Source organism: Centropristis striata, chromosome 10, assembly GCF_030273125.1.
Source record: "Centropristis striata isolate RG_2023a ecotype Rhode Island chromosome 10, C.striata_1.0, whole genome shotgun sequence".
Taxonomy (NCBI): Eukaryota; Metazoa; Chordata; class Actinopteri; order Perciformes; family Serranidae; genus Centropristis; species Centropristis striata.
This window is the reverse complement of record NC_081526.1, coordinates 18974433-18991798: the sequence shown is the minus strand read 5'-3', so window position 1 is coordinate 18991798 and position 17366 is coordinate 18974433. Positions and strand designations below refer to the sequence as shown.

At 36.6% G+C, this 17366-nt stretch overlaps 1 protein-coding gene across 1 annotated transcript; it reads left to right on the top strand.

The window, feature by feature from the left end:
- Positions 1–327: 327 nt before the first annotated feature.
- Positions 328–15461, top strand: il1rl1 (interleukin 1 receptor-like 1). Its single transcript, XM_059343441.1, has 15 exons — positions 328–695; positions 962–991; positions 2505–2658; positions 2840–2970; positions 5850–5913; positions 6260–6500; positions 6634–6823; positions 7565–7715; positions 9279–9344; positions 9534–9648; positions 11232–11380; positions 11556–11693; positions 13269–13433; positions 14341–14486; positions 14999–15461. The coding sequence occupies exons 5-15, from the start codon at positions 5853–5855 to the stop codon at positions 15245–15247; spliced, it is 1671 nt and encodes a 556-aa protein (XP_059199424.1). The 5' UTR covers positions 328–695; positions 962–991; positions 2505–2658; positions 2840–2970; positions 5850–5852; the 3' UTR covers positions 15248–15461.
- Positions 15462–17366: the final 1905 nt, after the last annotated feature.

The following is a 17366-nucleotide window of genomic DNA, read 5'->3' as shown; positions in this document are numbered from 1 at the left end:
ATATTCTAAATGTGGCTCTGCCATCTTGCGATCACACAGCTGTTTTTGTAGAAAATTGTGATGTAGAAATTGTCTTGTAGAAATTGTTTTGACGTGCTGATTCTCTTACCGCTCTCCTAAAATCAATACTAAATGCAGTGATTCTCAGAAAATTGTAATTCAAACTTCAGAAATACATTACAAATACAATGTCGGATTCCATGATACGTCATGGACATGCCTTGATGCATGTGACGCATGATGTGACGTATTAGCTCACTTGATGTCATGCTTTGATGTTCGGGTTGTGGTTGTATCCAAGCAACGACGAGGCTCTCAGCTAAAGGCCATAACTGAAAAGTAACCGTTAATGTAGAACTCTCGCGAGAGTTCTTTTACTGCGGTTGCATTCCGTTATTTTGAAATTAAGAGAAGACCAGCTGGGTCTGCGAGATCTGTGTTGTTTTGTATTCGGTATGTGTAGACACTAATATTAGCATATCCTTTTGAGAGCCCTTTTAACACCGCCTAATAAAGACATCCATTATGACGAGCAAGCGCCAGCTCCCCCCGGACACCTTTAGCCGCACACCGTTAGCAACAGGTGCTGAGTTTAGCACAACAAGCGGATTCGTATGGGTGAAGCACACTACTGCGGCCGCAGAGGAAATGACAGTTCCCCGCTGCTTCCAAGCAGAATCGGCTCTAATTGCCAAGTAAGTGTACACACACATGTCAAAGAAATCTTTTATTTATTTTATTGCTGTCAATTAACTGCATCAGACAGACAGCTAAACCACACAAAACAGCAAAGCTGAACGGTAAAAATGAACATTTGAATACTATATATAATTATTGTAAACAACAAAACACAGTTGTGTAACGGTGCAGAGTGCAAAGAGTGCTGGAATCAATATTGTCACACTGTTGAAATAATAGCCTAAGTCATTTTTTATCAAAATTGTTTTTTTTTCTTCCCTAGATCATCTCCTCATGACGCCGGCCACTTAAGGTAAAATCGCCTACATCCTCAGTTGATCAGATCATGTGATTTTACCCCTTTAAGATAATCACTTCTTTGACAATTTGCCACATTCATAGGCATCAGATAAGAACCCAGCAAAGACTAATATTGGTAACACTTTACTCTAAGGTGTCTACATAAGAGTGACATGAGTGTGTCATAAATATGACATGGGTGTGTGTGTGTGTCATGAACATTGATGACACTCTGAAGTAACATTAATGCTCATGATACTTGCCTGACAGGCTTGTGTGACTCTTATGTGTCAAAATAAAGTGTTACCATATCTTGCTTAAGTCACAAAGGCATGTTCAAAAACTTGCTTAAGCCATTTATCTCTCTTAAGTTACATAATTTACACACAGTGTTATTACTATGCCAATGGCCATCCTTTGTTACATCCTTTTTGCGTGAAATGATCAATGAATGCCATATGTTACACTTTTGGTGAAGTTTTTTGTGTTTCCTGCAAAACTTGAAAAAATTAGTTAGGCCATTATTTTAACAGGGTGACGATATGGGACAGGTTGCTTTATGTACATGCGGTAGGCGGATAGCTGAATGCAGCAATGCTTGTATTTATATCAATAGTGATTACAATATGTTAGAAATCAGTGAGTATTTAAACTATGAAGTATAAAATTACAGGTAAAGTGGATGTTTGATGTTATAGTGTTATTGCACAGGTTTTATTGATTTTTGTTTTTGTTAACCTGGCCTGCAGTGTTCTGTAGGTCCGGTTGCCAAAGTATAATCCCTTTTTCTGTAAAAAAAGGAATTATACTTTGGCACCCAGACCCCAAGATAACTCTGTTCCTATATTTGTCACATTTTTACACCAGTCATGAGTTTCCACCAGGTTTCTAGTGCACTTGGGTAAACAGCGGCTTAGGCTTACATTTGAAAATGTTTGCTTTTTGTCAGGACTCACGACTTCCCCATTTACCATGCAGAGCAGAGCTTTCAGTCGCTCTGCTCCCTTGCTCTGGAATTCCCTTCCCCCTTCCCTTCGCAACATCACATCTCTCAATCAGTTCAAATCACAAGTCAAGACTTACCTGTTCAGATTCGCTCACTCCATCTGATCCTCCGCACAAACCCCCCTCCTTTATTGTAATGTCTTCATAAATGTTCTATGATGTTTAGATTGTATGATGTGTATGATCTTCTGCATTGTTTTATCCATGTTGTAAGGCGACCTTGAGTGCCTTGAAAGGCGCCCTATTAAATAAAATGAATTATTTACACAACTCTGCCTCAGTAAATGGCTGGTCTGATTTAGCTATTTATTTTGCCACAATAAAACTAGCTTTAACAGCAGCCTCACTTTGAGATTTTGCTTTTTTGAATATAGCTGTGCTGTGACACATGCGTAGTGTTTGACGTGTCTGCTCTACTGCTCTACTTAGAAAATTCTACTCGTGAAAATACTTGTATGAAAGAGCATACTGACGTGCCTCCTAAAATAAAGGTTTCATCTTTTTATTGTGGATATCTGCAGCTTCAGCCTCTCTGTAGGTCCTGGGACCAGCAGCCATGAGACTTGCAGGATTTACAAAAGCATGTGCAGATCTGAATGATGACTACGGGTTACCCGCCCCAACCATATATAAGCCAAATCTCACCCTGTTAACACTGCTTATATATCCTTAAAGGTGTAATATTTTCTTTTGGCGTTTGTTAAAACACCATTCAAAGTTGTCCTCTCCTCCAGTCACGTTTTAAACACTTCTAATGGGTTATAGATGATAATTTAGGGGGATTCTTTTTTTCTATTAATAGCCTATATGTCAATAAGTGAGTCTCTCTTTATCTCTGTTTGATTTCCTTTTCTAGCTGCCATGGTGCCGCTCAGCCACTCTGCAGAGTTTAGCGAGCAGCAGAGAAGATATAAAACCACACAGAGAACAAAAACAAGACAGAGTCTGATTTGATCCGCTCCAGCTGTCAGCGCACACTTTTATGAGGTAAGCATATGGTAGCACTCATTTTCATGTATGTTTATTTGAAAACTGCTTTGAACCGTAAAGCTACATGATATATTTAAGTTCTTTAAAAACTTACAGGTGTACAAGAATACAGCATTTAATTTAATCGACACATTTGATTACAATTTCTTAATCAGTTCATTAATCGTGGTAAAGATACACTCGTTAATGTTGTCATCTTTCACATAGATGTAGTTATGTAGACAAATATACAGTTATGATTGACAAATAGACCAATGAAAAATAAATGGAACTTTTGTTTTTTGCCCAGTATATTATGTACATGGGACTTTTGACTGTTATTAAATCATGTAAGACCTTCCAATCCAATTTTATTCAGATGGTCAAAAAGAGAAGAATTTATACTTTTTAAAATAGTGGCTTCATCTATGAATAACTAAATCTGTTTAGGCAACATAATGTGAATTTGTGTGATGCAATAGTTAATTGCGTGTTGCTATAATAAAATCCCTACGAAAAGGTACCAAACATACACAACGATTTATTGATCGCCATAGTATCTACACATGACAATTAGGCTACAACATCGTTAAAGCTCTCCTAATCATTTTTTTGCTATCATCAGGCGATTAACAGTAGATGACTTTGTGTAAAGTGAACGGTGTCGCTCGGAGTGACAGCTTTATAAGAGCCTCTCCTTTTAATAACACTGACACTACCTGCTCCTTACCGTGTGTTGTCAGCCCGTTCCCTCATTCTATTTACCCCCATGCAGCAGTCCTTGTGACATGTGACAGTAGAAGGGTGAGTATTTTAAAATCAACAATTTTACTTTTAATAATTGATCTTGAATGGGCACATCTAATTGTTGAGGCTCTGAAAAAAATTAGTTATATACTTACTTGTCATATTTTACAAATCAAATTCACACATGGTCCAAGTTGTCTGTGGTGAGGTTGACAATGACTTTTGGTGATAATAAAATGCCTAATATTTTTATGACTTAATTTCTGATGTAGTGAAATGTTTCAGATATGTTTAACTAGTCTGCTATCTGTTTTGATCAGAAATACAATTATTAAAAAAAAAAAGAAAAGTCAAACAAAGGATATACCAAAAGGCCTAGATCTCAGAGAATCCTGCAGCTGCTGTCACTTTATCATCTCCTGTTAATTTTATTCAGATCTAACATTAAGAAGATGACTCTTTGAATAAAAAGGGTTATTCTAAGTTGCAGATGTCTTTATGAAAAAAGTGTTGCTTATCGTTATTGGTTTTTAACTGAACCTGCACTTTTTCAGTCATATCAGAAGAGGAACTCGCTACATGGAAGATAAGATCCCTCTATCCTCTGCAGATTTTGAGCATCACATTTCCGCCGCATGCAACATGTGCACACTACTGTTGCATGCTTATCACTGGCTATTCACCAGCTTTTTACTCATATGACGAGTTGTTACTCAACTATGATGAGTTGTTACTCAACCTTCTACTAAGATATCGTAATCTGCCTAATCTTTTAACTGATGAAGCTGTCACACTTCACTCAGGATGTAGTGAGACTGACCCAAAAAATATTGTTGAAAATGTATGTGAACCCTTTGAAAGTACCTAGTTTTCTGCATTAATTTCTCATAAAATGTGATCTGATCTGTATCTTAGTATAGACAAACACAATGGCCCTCATTTATCAAACGAGCGTACGACAGAAAGTGAGCGTAAAATCGGCGTAAGATCATTTCTACGCAAGCCTCGGCATTTATCAATTTGGACGTGAGCGGGGGGTACGATGCAATCATTCACTCCACCTCTCACCTGTGTGTCACCTGCGCAATGGCAATGTCTAGAGCTGCGTAAAATACTGACACTTTGAAGTGCTCCTCTGCATTCGATAGCCTTTCATCCTCTCATAACTCATCAAAGTGTCTTTTGGTGCGATCCCATGACTGGACAAGATTTTGCGCAGTTTCTTTAAGGCTTTGAAACTCCCCTCTGAGTGACACAAGGGTCTCAGATGCACTTCAGATGCAGCTAGATATTTGCTTGCCTGCAAAATATCAATGTTTTGTTTTTGGAGACTTTGTGAAACAATAGTTTCCAGAATTTTACCCTGTATCACTGTTTTTATTTTAAATATTCGTTTTATTTTACGCTCAAAATACAGACAATATCATGACCTGAATAATAACCCTAAATGTTACAGTAAAAAAAAAAAAAAAAGTTTTTTCTTTTACAGGCAGGGACGGAACCCTATGGTATGGGGGGCCCCCCCGCCTCGCAAGGGCTGCGGGGGTATACTTTACGGCCCAGGTTTGTCTATACTTGGGACTTAGATACAGATCAGATCACATTTTATGACAAATGAATGCAGAAAACTAGGTAATTTCAAAGGGTTCACATACTTTCTTTTTTCCTGCAACTGTAGGACCCTCCAGCACTGTAGTCTGCCCTAACTTATGACGTGGGAGTTTGGTACAGTGCATCAAAGGAATTTAATACCTTATATTAAAGGTACAAATCATTATAGTATTGTTTTATGCATGAATTATTGCAGAATGCATCATGAATTCCTGTTGATCGTCATTAACAAATCATCAAGTCACTACAACATTCACACTTCTGTCAGTTAAGAGATGTTAATTTGCTGCCACTTTATTCATTCATTCATTGATATGCAACCAAATTAGCTGGATTCATCTTACATTCAGATTTATTTGAGGAATGCTAAAAATATAAACTACCAAGCAATCTAACAGGGCAATCTCACATCCTGCTGACAGTCATAGTGGCATAGTGGTTTATGACATAAATTTACACAGAATGTAACACATGCCACGGTAATTAGAGGAAGCAAAGTATGTGGTTTCACTTTGAATGTACTCTGTGTTTCTTCTCAGAAGATGAACTCTTTCCGACTCCTCTTCCTCATCTTCATGGTGAAAACGGCATGTGTATGTTCAGGTAAGGTATACATTAGCCACCACTGTAACACACTGTATATTAAAAGAGTGTATTTCAATGAATATACTGCATGAGTGTTCGATAAAATATTGAATATGGATTTTATTCTGTTTATGTCTGTGTTTTGCTCCTTTGTTCCATTATAGGAAGTCTTTCCTCCCACAAGCAATTAAACTGTATAACACTTCACCTCTGACAGATGACACTGGACTCTCATACAAATCCACTTACTGATTACTTATACTTATTTATTTTTAGTATGTACATTTGTTTTCTTTTGGATAGTTTGTTTTCGATATTCTAATATTCTTTTCAATGTTTTGTATGATCATCTTCTGTCCCACAGCTGAGCCCGGATGTGAGGACTTTGACGAGGAAGAGTACAACGTTCTTGAAGGGGAGGCATTTTATTTTGTGCCATACGTTGTGGACATCCCTGACATCCCTGATGATAACATCACATGGTACAAAAAAAATAACCAAACTGAGAATATCACCACTGATGAGAACAAGAATGTACATTACAACGGTGGAGCACTCTTCTTCTTAAACCTCCACACTGAGGACTCAGGCTTTTACACTGCCCGGTGAGAATACTTACTTACTAACTAATGTCAAATTGATGATCTTTGGTAACTCCAACATACATTCTTGAAACTGAGATGATGTGTTCATATGTTCCCTGATGTGCATCACAGAGACCTGTTTCTTCTTTTCTAGGCATAAACTACCATCAGGAAAGTGTTACAACTATTATTTAAAACTTGAAGTCTTCAAAGCAAGCCCGACGACAATAGAGAAACTCCTCTATGGAGAAATCGAAGAGTCCAATGAAAGCAAAAAGGTCCCATGTCCAATTCCTGTCGAAAAAACATGTAAAATGTTGGGAGGAAATCTAAGCTGGAACAAGGTACGGCCACCTGTGATTACAGGGACACTGGTTTCAACAGCAGTGCTGTTTATTTCATATTGTAAACTCTAAAATAGTAAATAATAATCCTCCTTTAATAATTATATTTTTGCATGTGTTGCTAAATATTTCCTTTTCCCTGCTACTGCTGCAATGGCCCAATGTTCCAGCCCACGGTGCATAATATGAGATCAGAATCTGGCCAAAACTGTAACTGAAACTGATATTTCCTATGAAGTTCTCTGGAAACAAACTACACAAAATTTAAGCATCACCATTCTTTACAGATCCACTTGATAAAAGTTCTGTGGCCTTCTTTTTGCATGGTTGCATACAGCCACACATTAAGTCACTACTAATTTAGTACTTCCTGTTTGTTCTAATGAAACTCTTCTTTTTTCCATGTAAGTGGATGTACCAAATTAGATAGTTCTTCCAATGAAGAAATAACTTGTACAGTCAGTTTGTTTACAGGAAAGTAAGCTTTACTTAACTTTACTTGTTTTCAAAGTTTATGGTAAAGTAATCAGTATTTATACTTTTTATTTTGTTGTTTTTCTTGGATTATTAGAGTATTTGGTAATTTACAAGGTAAAATGCATCAAAACTCTCCAGATTTATCTTTCTTCTGTGCTGTTTACAAATTATTTATACATGACTTCATTTGATTCCTTCTTTATTTTACTCTTCAAATTATTTTGCTCCTCGTTAACGTTTGTGGCCTCTCCTGCCCCGATGCAGGATGGCAAACCCGCCGAAGGTTGCCATAAACCTTACCCGTGGATTTCTAATGCCTGCAAAGACATCGAGGGCATCTACACTTGCATTTGTACCTGGACACACAACAACAAGCAGTACAAGTCTTCAGGCTCCAGGAGGGTGAAACATGAAGGTGAGGAAGCATTTTTAAGTGTTGATAAGCCTTCTGTTGGGGCTGTGGGAATCAAAAAGAGTTCTTGAGATCAGCTTTTAGTCAACTTTCCTGTTAACTAATGATAGATGTTTACGAAAATCATCCATGAGTTTCCTGTTGGATTGTTTGTGCTACTATCTAACGCCAAGACTTAAGCGCAAATTTATGATACAGGACACAAATATAATTCAGGACAAGTATGCATGTACTTGTAGCTTTAGTGCTGTTGCATATTTTCTCACATTAGGCTAAAGTGTAAGCATTGAACCCACTTTTAACAAAGATTTGTTAATCAGGAAGATCTGAACTCCTTTTCTGTGAAATGCTGAAAACACTTAAGTGCCCTTATAAATGTAATTGTAAACTGGTAAAAATGATGAGTTGCTCGGGCTACATTATTTAACTGTCAATTCATCAGACTATGAAGAGTTTTATTAGTGATATTTTACAATTTTGATATGTGTTCAGAATACTGGTGTGCCATATCGTATCATTCATGATAATACCGATATATTTTTTATATGATGAAAAAAATGCATATCACGATGTTGGCAACATTCCTTCTTCTTGAGGTAGTGACATCACGTCAAATCATTACATTCAAAACTAAGTTAAAATACAAAAGCACCAGCAACAAAATAAAAGAAAATGACCGCACTCAGATTGTTTTATATATTCTCTAAATATTGTTGGATAATTGTTTTTTGATCCATTTATGTAAGCAACATTATACTGACGTCAGAGTAGGGCTAATTACAGTTACTTGAAATATATATATATATATATATATATATATATCTCTCTCCCTCACACACACACACACACACACACACGCACACACACATAATCTGAGTGCTTGAAGCCTGGTTTTTGTAACCATTTTTCATAGATGTGATTCGTAGTTTAGGATATAAATGTTGATTTGATTTAAGTTTATTGGTTTAATCAATTTTGCTTAAGTGAAATAAACTTGTTTTGGATTTAAAGAGCATTTGTTTGTGATTGTTTGTGTGAGTGTTGTAATAACAGCTGGTTGTGAAGGTCAGTGCTTGAATTTCACCCTTCAATGTTCCTATCATAATTATTAATATTTTAGAATATTGATATTTATTTATAGTGAACACCACTTTATGAAACTATTTTTCACAGTTTGGTTATTGGTCCCTGTTCACAGGGTGGTGCCCCGATATTAATAACTGATTATTAATAATTTAATTAACATTAATAATTATTACTGTTAAATATTATTATTAAATATTAATTTTAATATTTAATATTTGCCAATATCAAACTTGCTCCTGCCATTCCCAACAGTATGCATTGTTCAAATAGCCAGTTGGCTGTCAGTGACTCAGACCCAGTCCTGGAAAACACCCTGCATGCAAGATGACACAAAAAACATTTGATAAAATCTGGTGACTGAACAGTTGGTACTATTCTTTATGGTGTTATCGTGTTTTCACTGGATTGTGATTGTTATCAAGTGTCCAAAGAACAGAATACAAACTCATCATTGTGTCTTCATTTTTTTTTTGCCTGCAGAGATTTCTTCCACAGGTGATCTAAAAATCATGGCTCCGATAGACAAGGAGCAGCCCGCTGAGGAAGGTAGAAAAACATTTCAGAATACAACTACATTAATAAAATTGCTGGATTCACTAAAGCACTTACACAAAATGTTTTCCACTTAAAAACAAACAAAACTGAACTAAATAGCCAGTTTAAAAAAACTAGAAATACCCAGAAATATTCATAAATAATGTCTCATATGATATGAAAACTTGTTCTTTCTACCAGGAGTTGAACTCAAGCTGGTGTGCAGAGTTTCCTGTGGGATTAACGTGAAAGACCACTGCAAAGCTTACTGGAACCTCACTTACAGGAAGATCGGATACAATCAAACTATGGAGACGTAAGCCTGATCTGAAGCTGCACTACACTTGTTAGGTATTTAAGGATGCCTCTTGTATGAATAAATGATACCTTGCACAGGGCGTCAATTATTTAAATAAAAGGGCGTCATCACAAAGGCTATCCCTTCCATAAGGATATCAAATATGTAAGGATGAACCTGAGCAACATTTGTGTGGATCTCACGGTTCAAAAGTGTGGTTAGATGGCTATAAGAATTATTAATAATTATCATAAATAATTATTAATTATAAGAAATTATATGACTTGTATGAGCTATGACTTTGCTCTAAGTCAGCTTGTTGGTGCACCATCTGTAAAACAGAAAAAATATAGCCAATTCACCTAAATCAGTCTCATAAAGTTACTAACCTATCAATTTGGAACACTGATTAATAAGTATGAATATAATTATAATCAAATTATCATATTTATATATAGTAGTGGTTGAAGGAATTGTGAATTCTTTGGACAAAATTGTCCCTAGTGATACCAGAGGGTTAAAATCACAGTGCTGCTGATGCTCATTGGAAGTTTTGCAGGTATTTAGCCACGAACTAAAGTACTGGTACTTTATAAAAAATAAAGTTATTACAATTCATCCTGTGGCAAATTTGGATTATATGAATCCACCTGGTAGTAGTTGTCAAGACATTTTACTTTAAACCAAAATTTAGACTTTTGTCAATCGTAAATTCGGAACAATTTACCCCACACTTGTAATATAATAATAATAATAATAATATTAATCTTTATTTATAGAGCACTTTTCAAAACACGTTACAAAGTGCTATACAAAGCCAAGTTAAAATCAGACATAAAACAACAGATAAAAATAATGTTAGAAAATGGCAACATTCTGTGCAATCAAAAGACAGTTCAAGGAAAGTTCAAGTAAGATCAGGAAAGGCTCTCCAATAAAAGTATGTTGTAAGAAAAGAGTTAAAAGAGATCACTGACTCAGCCGACCTGATTTCCTTGGGCAGTTTGTTCCAGGGGCTCGGAACCCTGACTGCGAACGCTCCGTCCCCTCTGCCCGAGGATCTCAAAGGAAAGCCCAATAGCCCTGACTTTATTTATACAAATCAATGACTACATTAAGAAAAGATCACTCCCTACATGTACATAGTTGTTTTTGCTATTGTTGTTATATCCTCTGTTTTAAAATATCAGTTAAAAACTTGTCCGGTGGTAAAGTAACAAAATCATCAAAGTCAGGTAGAAACATCACTAGGATCCGTAATGTCTGGACAAAATTGTCTGTCAACCCTTTATGTAGAAGATTTTTTTGAGATATTTAACTTATTTTACTGATGTGATGAATAAAAGCTGTTAGAGGCACTATGGGAAAAGGTATTAAGACTCATCCTCAGAGGACCATAAACAGATTGTTTGAGATGTTTAAATCTCAACCAAAGTGGTGGACCGACCATTTTGCTATCCCCAGAAAAACTAGTATGGCTAAGAACTTTTCAAATTTAAATGTTGCTCTGGTTGGCTGCCATGAAACACATGAAACACTCTGTAATCAACGTTAACTTTTGTCTCTTTTTCTTTAATGCACCAAACTCTTATCTTTATTAGACACAATGAGGAAAACACAATGGAAACCATCTCCACTGCAACCCTGACTATTGAAAAAGTGTCTGCAAAAGATTTCCAGAGCCAGTTTGAATGCCTCGGGAAGGGATTCTTTGAAGTGATAAATACCACTATAACTCTAAAGCGGAAAGGTCAGTGACAACATAGAGGGCATAGATGTTAGGCCTTATGCAGTCTATGTGTCAGGCTTTGGTCAGACAGGCAATATAACTTTAACTTTTTATGGGATTTATATACAATACGAACAAATCCAGAATATCACCAGCTTTATGTCTTTCAAGCTTTAATTTAAGTTTGTTTTTTCAGAGTCAATAATCCCACTGGTTACTGGAGCAGTGTGTGCGCTGTTATTCTGTGTTTTCGCCATCATGCTGGTTAAGTGCTTTGCCATCGACCTTGTTCTCTTCTTCAGACGCTTCTTCCCACTCAGCAGTTACAGTAAAGGTAAGGAATTTTTTTCTTTTTCACAGATTTTTTTTTTTAATCTGTGGAGGATTTAGAAGTCAGATTGGAAGATTGGAGAAATCCAATCAAAAATGTATCTTATGCTTTACCCTAAAGTTATACTGATTTGTATCTGTGCAAAGTTTGTCACCCGAGAGGTGTTTTCACTTTTCACTGCTGAAGGAGATGTCTGTTCACTTACCTAAAGTCCGAGATTCAAATGTATGTCAGGTGAGCTAGGCTGGATTAAACGGTGTGGGACAGCCCACTCCAAACTTAATATCTCGAAGATCAAAAGACACACATATGTCTGCTCCACATGAGCTAACAACCGATTGTCTACTTATGTTAGATGAGTTAGCCCAAACTCGTTGTAACAATTGTGGTTCCGATCAACTAGTATTCTTACCACTACTAGTTCAGAACGAGTCCAACAAACTTATGTTAATGACACAGTCTGTAAAATTAGCATGCTAAGCTAGCTAGCAATGTTGCTAAGATTTTAACACAATACAAGGCTATACAGTGCTACATGTAGCACATGCTACAAAAAATCAGTCTGTGCTATGGATGATTTACTATGTTGGCACCAGTGACATCTTATTTTACATGTTTTCTAGAGTGTAGCCTACAGATGATGTGTTTGTAACTATAGTTACATACCAATGATAGAGATTTTGTGGATTTGGCTACAAAACTATCAACTTCTGTAGCACCATTGCTATGAGCAATATAAGTTAATATACAGCCCTGTAATGTATATATCAATGTTGAACATAACAACCCAACAGGCCATTATGAAATTATATTATTTGAATCTTTGTAGCATTTTGTGAATCGGCAGCTGAACTAACGGAGGTATTGCTCCAAAAAGAATCGAAGCTAACACCAACTAACACATCGCCTGTCCGCTCCATGGCCGCTGACAGTCCTGGGAGCTTGACTGACATAGCAACAGTAACTAAAGGGGCGAAGTTTTTGCAAACAGTCAAATCAAACAGATTTCTTTTTGCTACGGCCCGGTCCTTATTAATCAGCTGGTTTGATAGGATGACTGACCTCCAGCTGATCAAGTATGAATCAAGATTCTGCTACCTTGTTGCCTATTTCTCAGCTCAAATGTGGCCTGTTTACCTGTAATTTGAGAAAGTTTGCAACCTGCTGTAAAAACAGACAAAGCACCGCCCCAACCTGCATGTGTCACTCAGCGCTAAGTCGCATGCATCACTGCTCTGTTGGGTTGACTGTCTGAAACCCAGCGTTCTGTTTGTGTAATATTAAACAAATGAGGTAGACGGTAAGCTTTGTATACAGCCAAATCCAGCTGCATGACCCCTATTAGATAAACTAAGTAAAACAAACAGCTAATACTCTTTTAGTCTTTTTTTGAACAGGGTAGTTCTGTTTTTCCAGGATCTTTTTCCTGCACACTCTCATTTTCACATCAACCATAGCTGTAAAGGCTAAAAGGTCATGTTGATTTCTTTAAAAACATATATTTTTTCTTTTTGACAGAACTATCTTGTGAGGAAAAAACACCACTAATACTTCCCTTAATGTGTTTGTATTTTCTAGATGCGAGGGTGTATGATGCCTATGTGATCTACCAAATGCAGAGTGAGGACAAGGTCACTGAGGACACACTCTGTCAGTTTGTCACAAATATTCTGCCCTCTGTCCTCGAGGACAAATGTGGATATCGACTCTTCATCCATGGGAGGGATGACATACCCGGGGAAGGTCTGAATTTATTGTGTTTTTGTTGTTTGACAAACAACTGCAAAGGCCGACAACACCATCTGAAGTGTTGCACAGGGGCTTAATGTTTCTCAAATGGTTTGCATTAATCATTTTATTTTCTCAAACTGTTTTATAGAACAATTTATGAGACATGATGTCATTGTAGGAATAATTTATTCTCTCCCACACCCTTTTAACCCTCATTCACACACAGTTCTCATGGATTTCTTTCTCTCAGATGATGTTTTTAGTAGTAATTTACAGGACTCAACAGTCATCTGAATCCCATTGCCACCCCTTACTCCTACTACTTCCCCCTCGGCCTTGGCTCAAGCCAAGAAGACGCACAACTTGTGTGGACGGCATTTTGGATTGTGTTGACGAGACTAAAATTACCACCTCTCTTGACGTAACAGTCCGTGAGCACTGTATTGAGGGGCAAAGGAAAGACTCAGACAGTCTGAGTGAGGTTGTGAGGGGTGGTAATGGGATTCAGCCTAAGTATTTTGTCTGACCCATTGATGCATTATAAGAATTAGATACTGGAGCCATAGATGGCACCTATTCAGTCCAATGGTAGTTCTTGCCTGGTGCATACACCAGTGTTTTAAATTTCTTGGAGGAAAGTTTTAAGATGGAGAGAAACCGTCCCCTGCGATTTTGTTACAATACCATGATACACATTGTGTCTTCTCTTGAGGAGTAGCCATTTTTATAGGGATTCATTTACCACTACCTATTTCATCAATAGAGTACCTGAAATACACAAATGCAATGTGATTGATTACTTTGATAACCACTGAGTACATACAACAAATCTGATCTCATCAATTGCCTTTGTAATAATTCCTTTAAGTTGTAAAGAGACTTTATGGACACCCTGTACATCCATGGTTTGACTCCACAGACCGTCTGGAGCTGGTGGAGGGCCGCATGAAGCAGAGCAGGAGGCTGATGGTCATCCTCACCCCGGGTTCAGGACCAGAGTCAGAGAGCACGGACCAACTCCCTGCCTCGATTCATGACTCTGTGATAGGAGGGTTTGACTGGCAGGTAGGAGTCTTACAGCAGGCAGTGACACCAGTATTTTTGAATGATTTTTTTGCTGCAAAGTGTGGTGTGTAGTTTGGAGTAAAACTTGTTTAAGTTCCCTTTAACACTATTTAAACAAGATAAATACTAAGGACATGCTCCGAATTATTCATTTTCATTTTGATAATTTCCTTCTTGCGTGTTTTGTACCTGTACTTTTGCTAATAACTTATTTTGAGCAACTCATATATTTAAATATGCTCATGTGTTTCTATTTAACCTGTTCACTATGTGTTACTTTTTATATGTAGTGCTTTCTGTGCTTCATTTTTCATATGCCTTATCCATTTATTCAATCTTGATGAAGTAAATAAATTGTTGTTAATTAAATTGTTTAATTAATTCATTCATTAATTATTCCTTTAAAAATACAGATGAAACCACCTTCATTGCCAAGTATCTTAATCTTCCACCTCTGTCAATATAGCAAAAATTGCAAACTAAAGAAGGAAAAAATATGAATCATTTTCTAGGTGGGGATCCACCATGCGCTGTTTCAGAGTGAAATGAGTGTGATTCTGATCCAGCTGGGAGACACTGGGCCACAAGGATACACACACCTTCCTGCTGGCATGCAGCACCTGATTGGCAAGAGCCCCCCCATTAGGTGGCCGGAGGGCTCGCTGGGCGCCGCCGCCTGGAACTCGCGCTTCTGGAAAAGGGTGCGATACCTGATGCCTGCCACACCCGCCAAAAAGTATCCACCGTCTGCTATTGTTTGAAACTCTTGGAATGACCAAAAATATTATTTACATTGTTATTATTATTATTATTATTATTATTATTATTATTATTATTATTATTATTATGTGTAATGTGGATCTGATTTCAGAGAGAATATCCAATTATCAGACATCCAACTACTGCAACCATCCAATCCCATCCTGATGTTCACATTCAATGCAAAAGCTTTTCAACCATCAATCAAATTAAATACTTTAGATCCAAACCAAACAAAGCATTTCACTTTAAACAGATCTGACATTAACTCCCTGTAGATGCTGTAACACCACTGTAATATACTCTCAAAATTCAATCCGTTGATTCTTGAAAACTTCAGATTTTCTCTGATGTACAGTTAGTTTATACAATCGCTCACAGCTTGGCCCAGCCTGGTAGATCACATAGGCATCATGAAATCCCTTGAAGTACGTCACAGAGCTCTAATCTTAGAACAATACCAGAATTTCAACAACCTCAGCTATTGGCTACTGTGTCATCCCTCAAGATCTATAAAATGTGAACAGTCTGGCTTTTCAGATGATGTGATTGTTGTGAGGAAGGGACAGGAGACCCCCACTTGGGTCCCATGTAAAACCAAAAGTCAACAATGTTATAAGAAGTAACCTTAGTGCATAACGTTCTTACCTAACCAATGTAATTATTTCACTTGTGGTATTAACATCGTCTTTGTAACTTCTTCATTTTAACATGTATTTATTTCTTTTTTGAAACTGTCTTCTATAACCGCTAGCCAGGAACTATTAAGCCCTAACCCTAGAGAGGAAGTTTAGTAGCCTAAACCGAATGAAACAGAAAGTGAAATGTAACTAAACAGCAAGAAGCCTTTGAATGGGCAAAAAAACCTACTAGAAGTAGGGATGGGCATTTGGAAGAAACCTGTAAACTCAATTATCTATGACGTTAATGATCAATTAATAGATTAATCGCTGTGTTTTTATACATACTCCAGTACCAACTGCGCCACCGTGCCCCAATCTTGCACATTTAAGTGTGTTTTTAATTAATGCTCGCAAGGTTTGATACAGTTAGCTAGTTTTGCTAATTCTCAGCTCATTGGCTTATTCACGTACGGCTGCAGAACTGAACGCTCGGCCGTGTTTCACTTCAGTAAGTAAGTATTGATACTATCAATACTTACCAATTTGATAAGCAGTCAGAGAGAAAATTAAAAAATACACAGATTGATTAAAAATTCCATGTGATCGACCAAATTCTTAACGATCATCGATTAATTTTTCCCGTCCCTAACGAGAAGGTAGAGTCGGCCCGACTTACCATTGTCACGTCCTCATCGTGCTCTTTTCCATTAAAGCCAAATAAAATGCAAAACTTCCACAGATTTTTATTCTCTTTTCATGATGCTCAACAGGTGGTTAAATGAGAATCAAGAATATAATAATGAAACATTAATTATTGAAACAACCACAACTCATCCTTAAATATCATGTGCATCCTGTGACTATGAACATAGTAGACATTATTTTAAAATGCTTGTTGTAAATAATTGTAATGCTGTTTATATTATTTACCAGAGGTTGGAAATTAGCTTTCAGCTATATCTCTGTAAATTGCATCAGATTTCAAGATTTTTTAAATTCATATTTTTTATACCATGCTACTTTAAAATAAACTTGCAAATGAAACAATGAAACTGTAATTTTGTTTATTGAAGCTGAAGTATTTTCCCAGTAAATTCACATAGCATTAGCTTAGCATTATCAGCACAGAATTATATTGATAATCAATCAATCTGCAAATAAGCAAAGCAATTCTCCCAGAAAGTCATTTTGAGCAATTAGCTCGATTAACTTAATCTAATTAAATGTATTATTTTAAATTGTAATAAAGATGTTATATTGTGCAATGATATATTTATATCTTTATCTATAACAAAAAGATGCCAATATGACCTTTTGAAAACTTTAAATAATTTAAAACCTATATACATTGTTTTGGACTACTAATGCAGACATACAGTAGTAAGAGAATGTGTCTCCCTCTACTGGACAAACACTAACACTTACATTTAACATGCCTCATCATAGTACATTGTAAAGAACATTAATAAAAAAAATTTGCAAATCATGTTTGACCTTT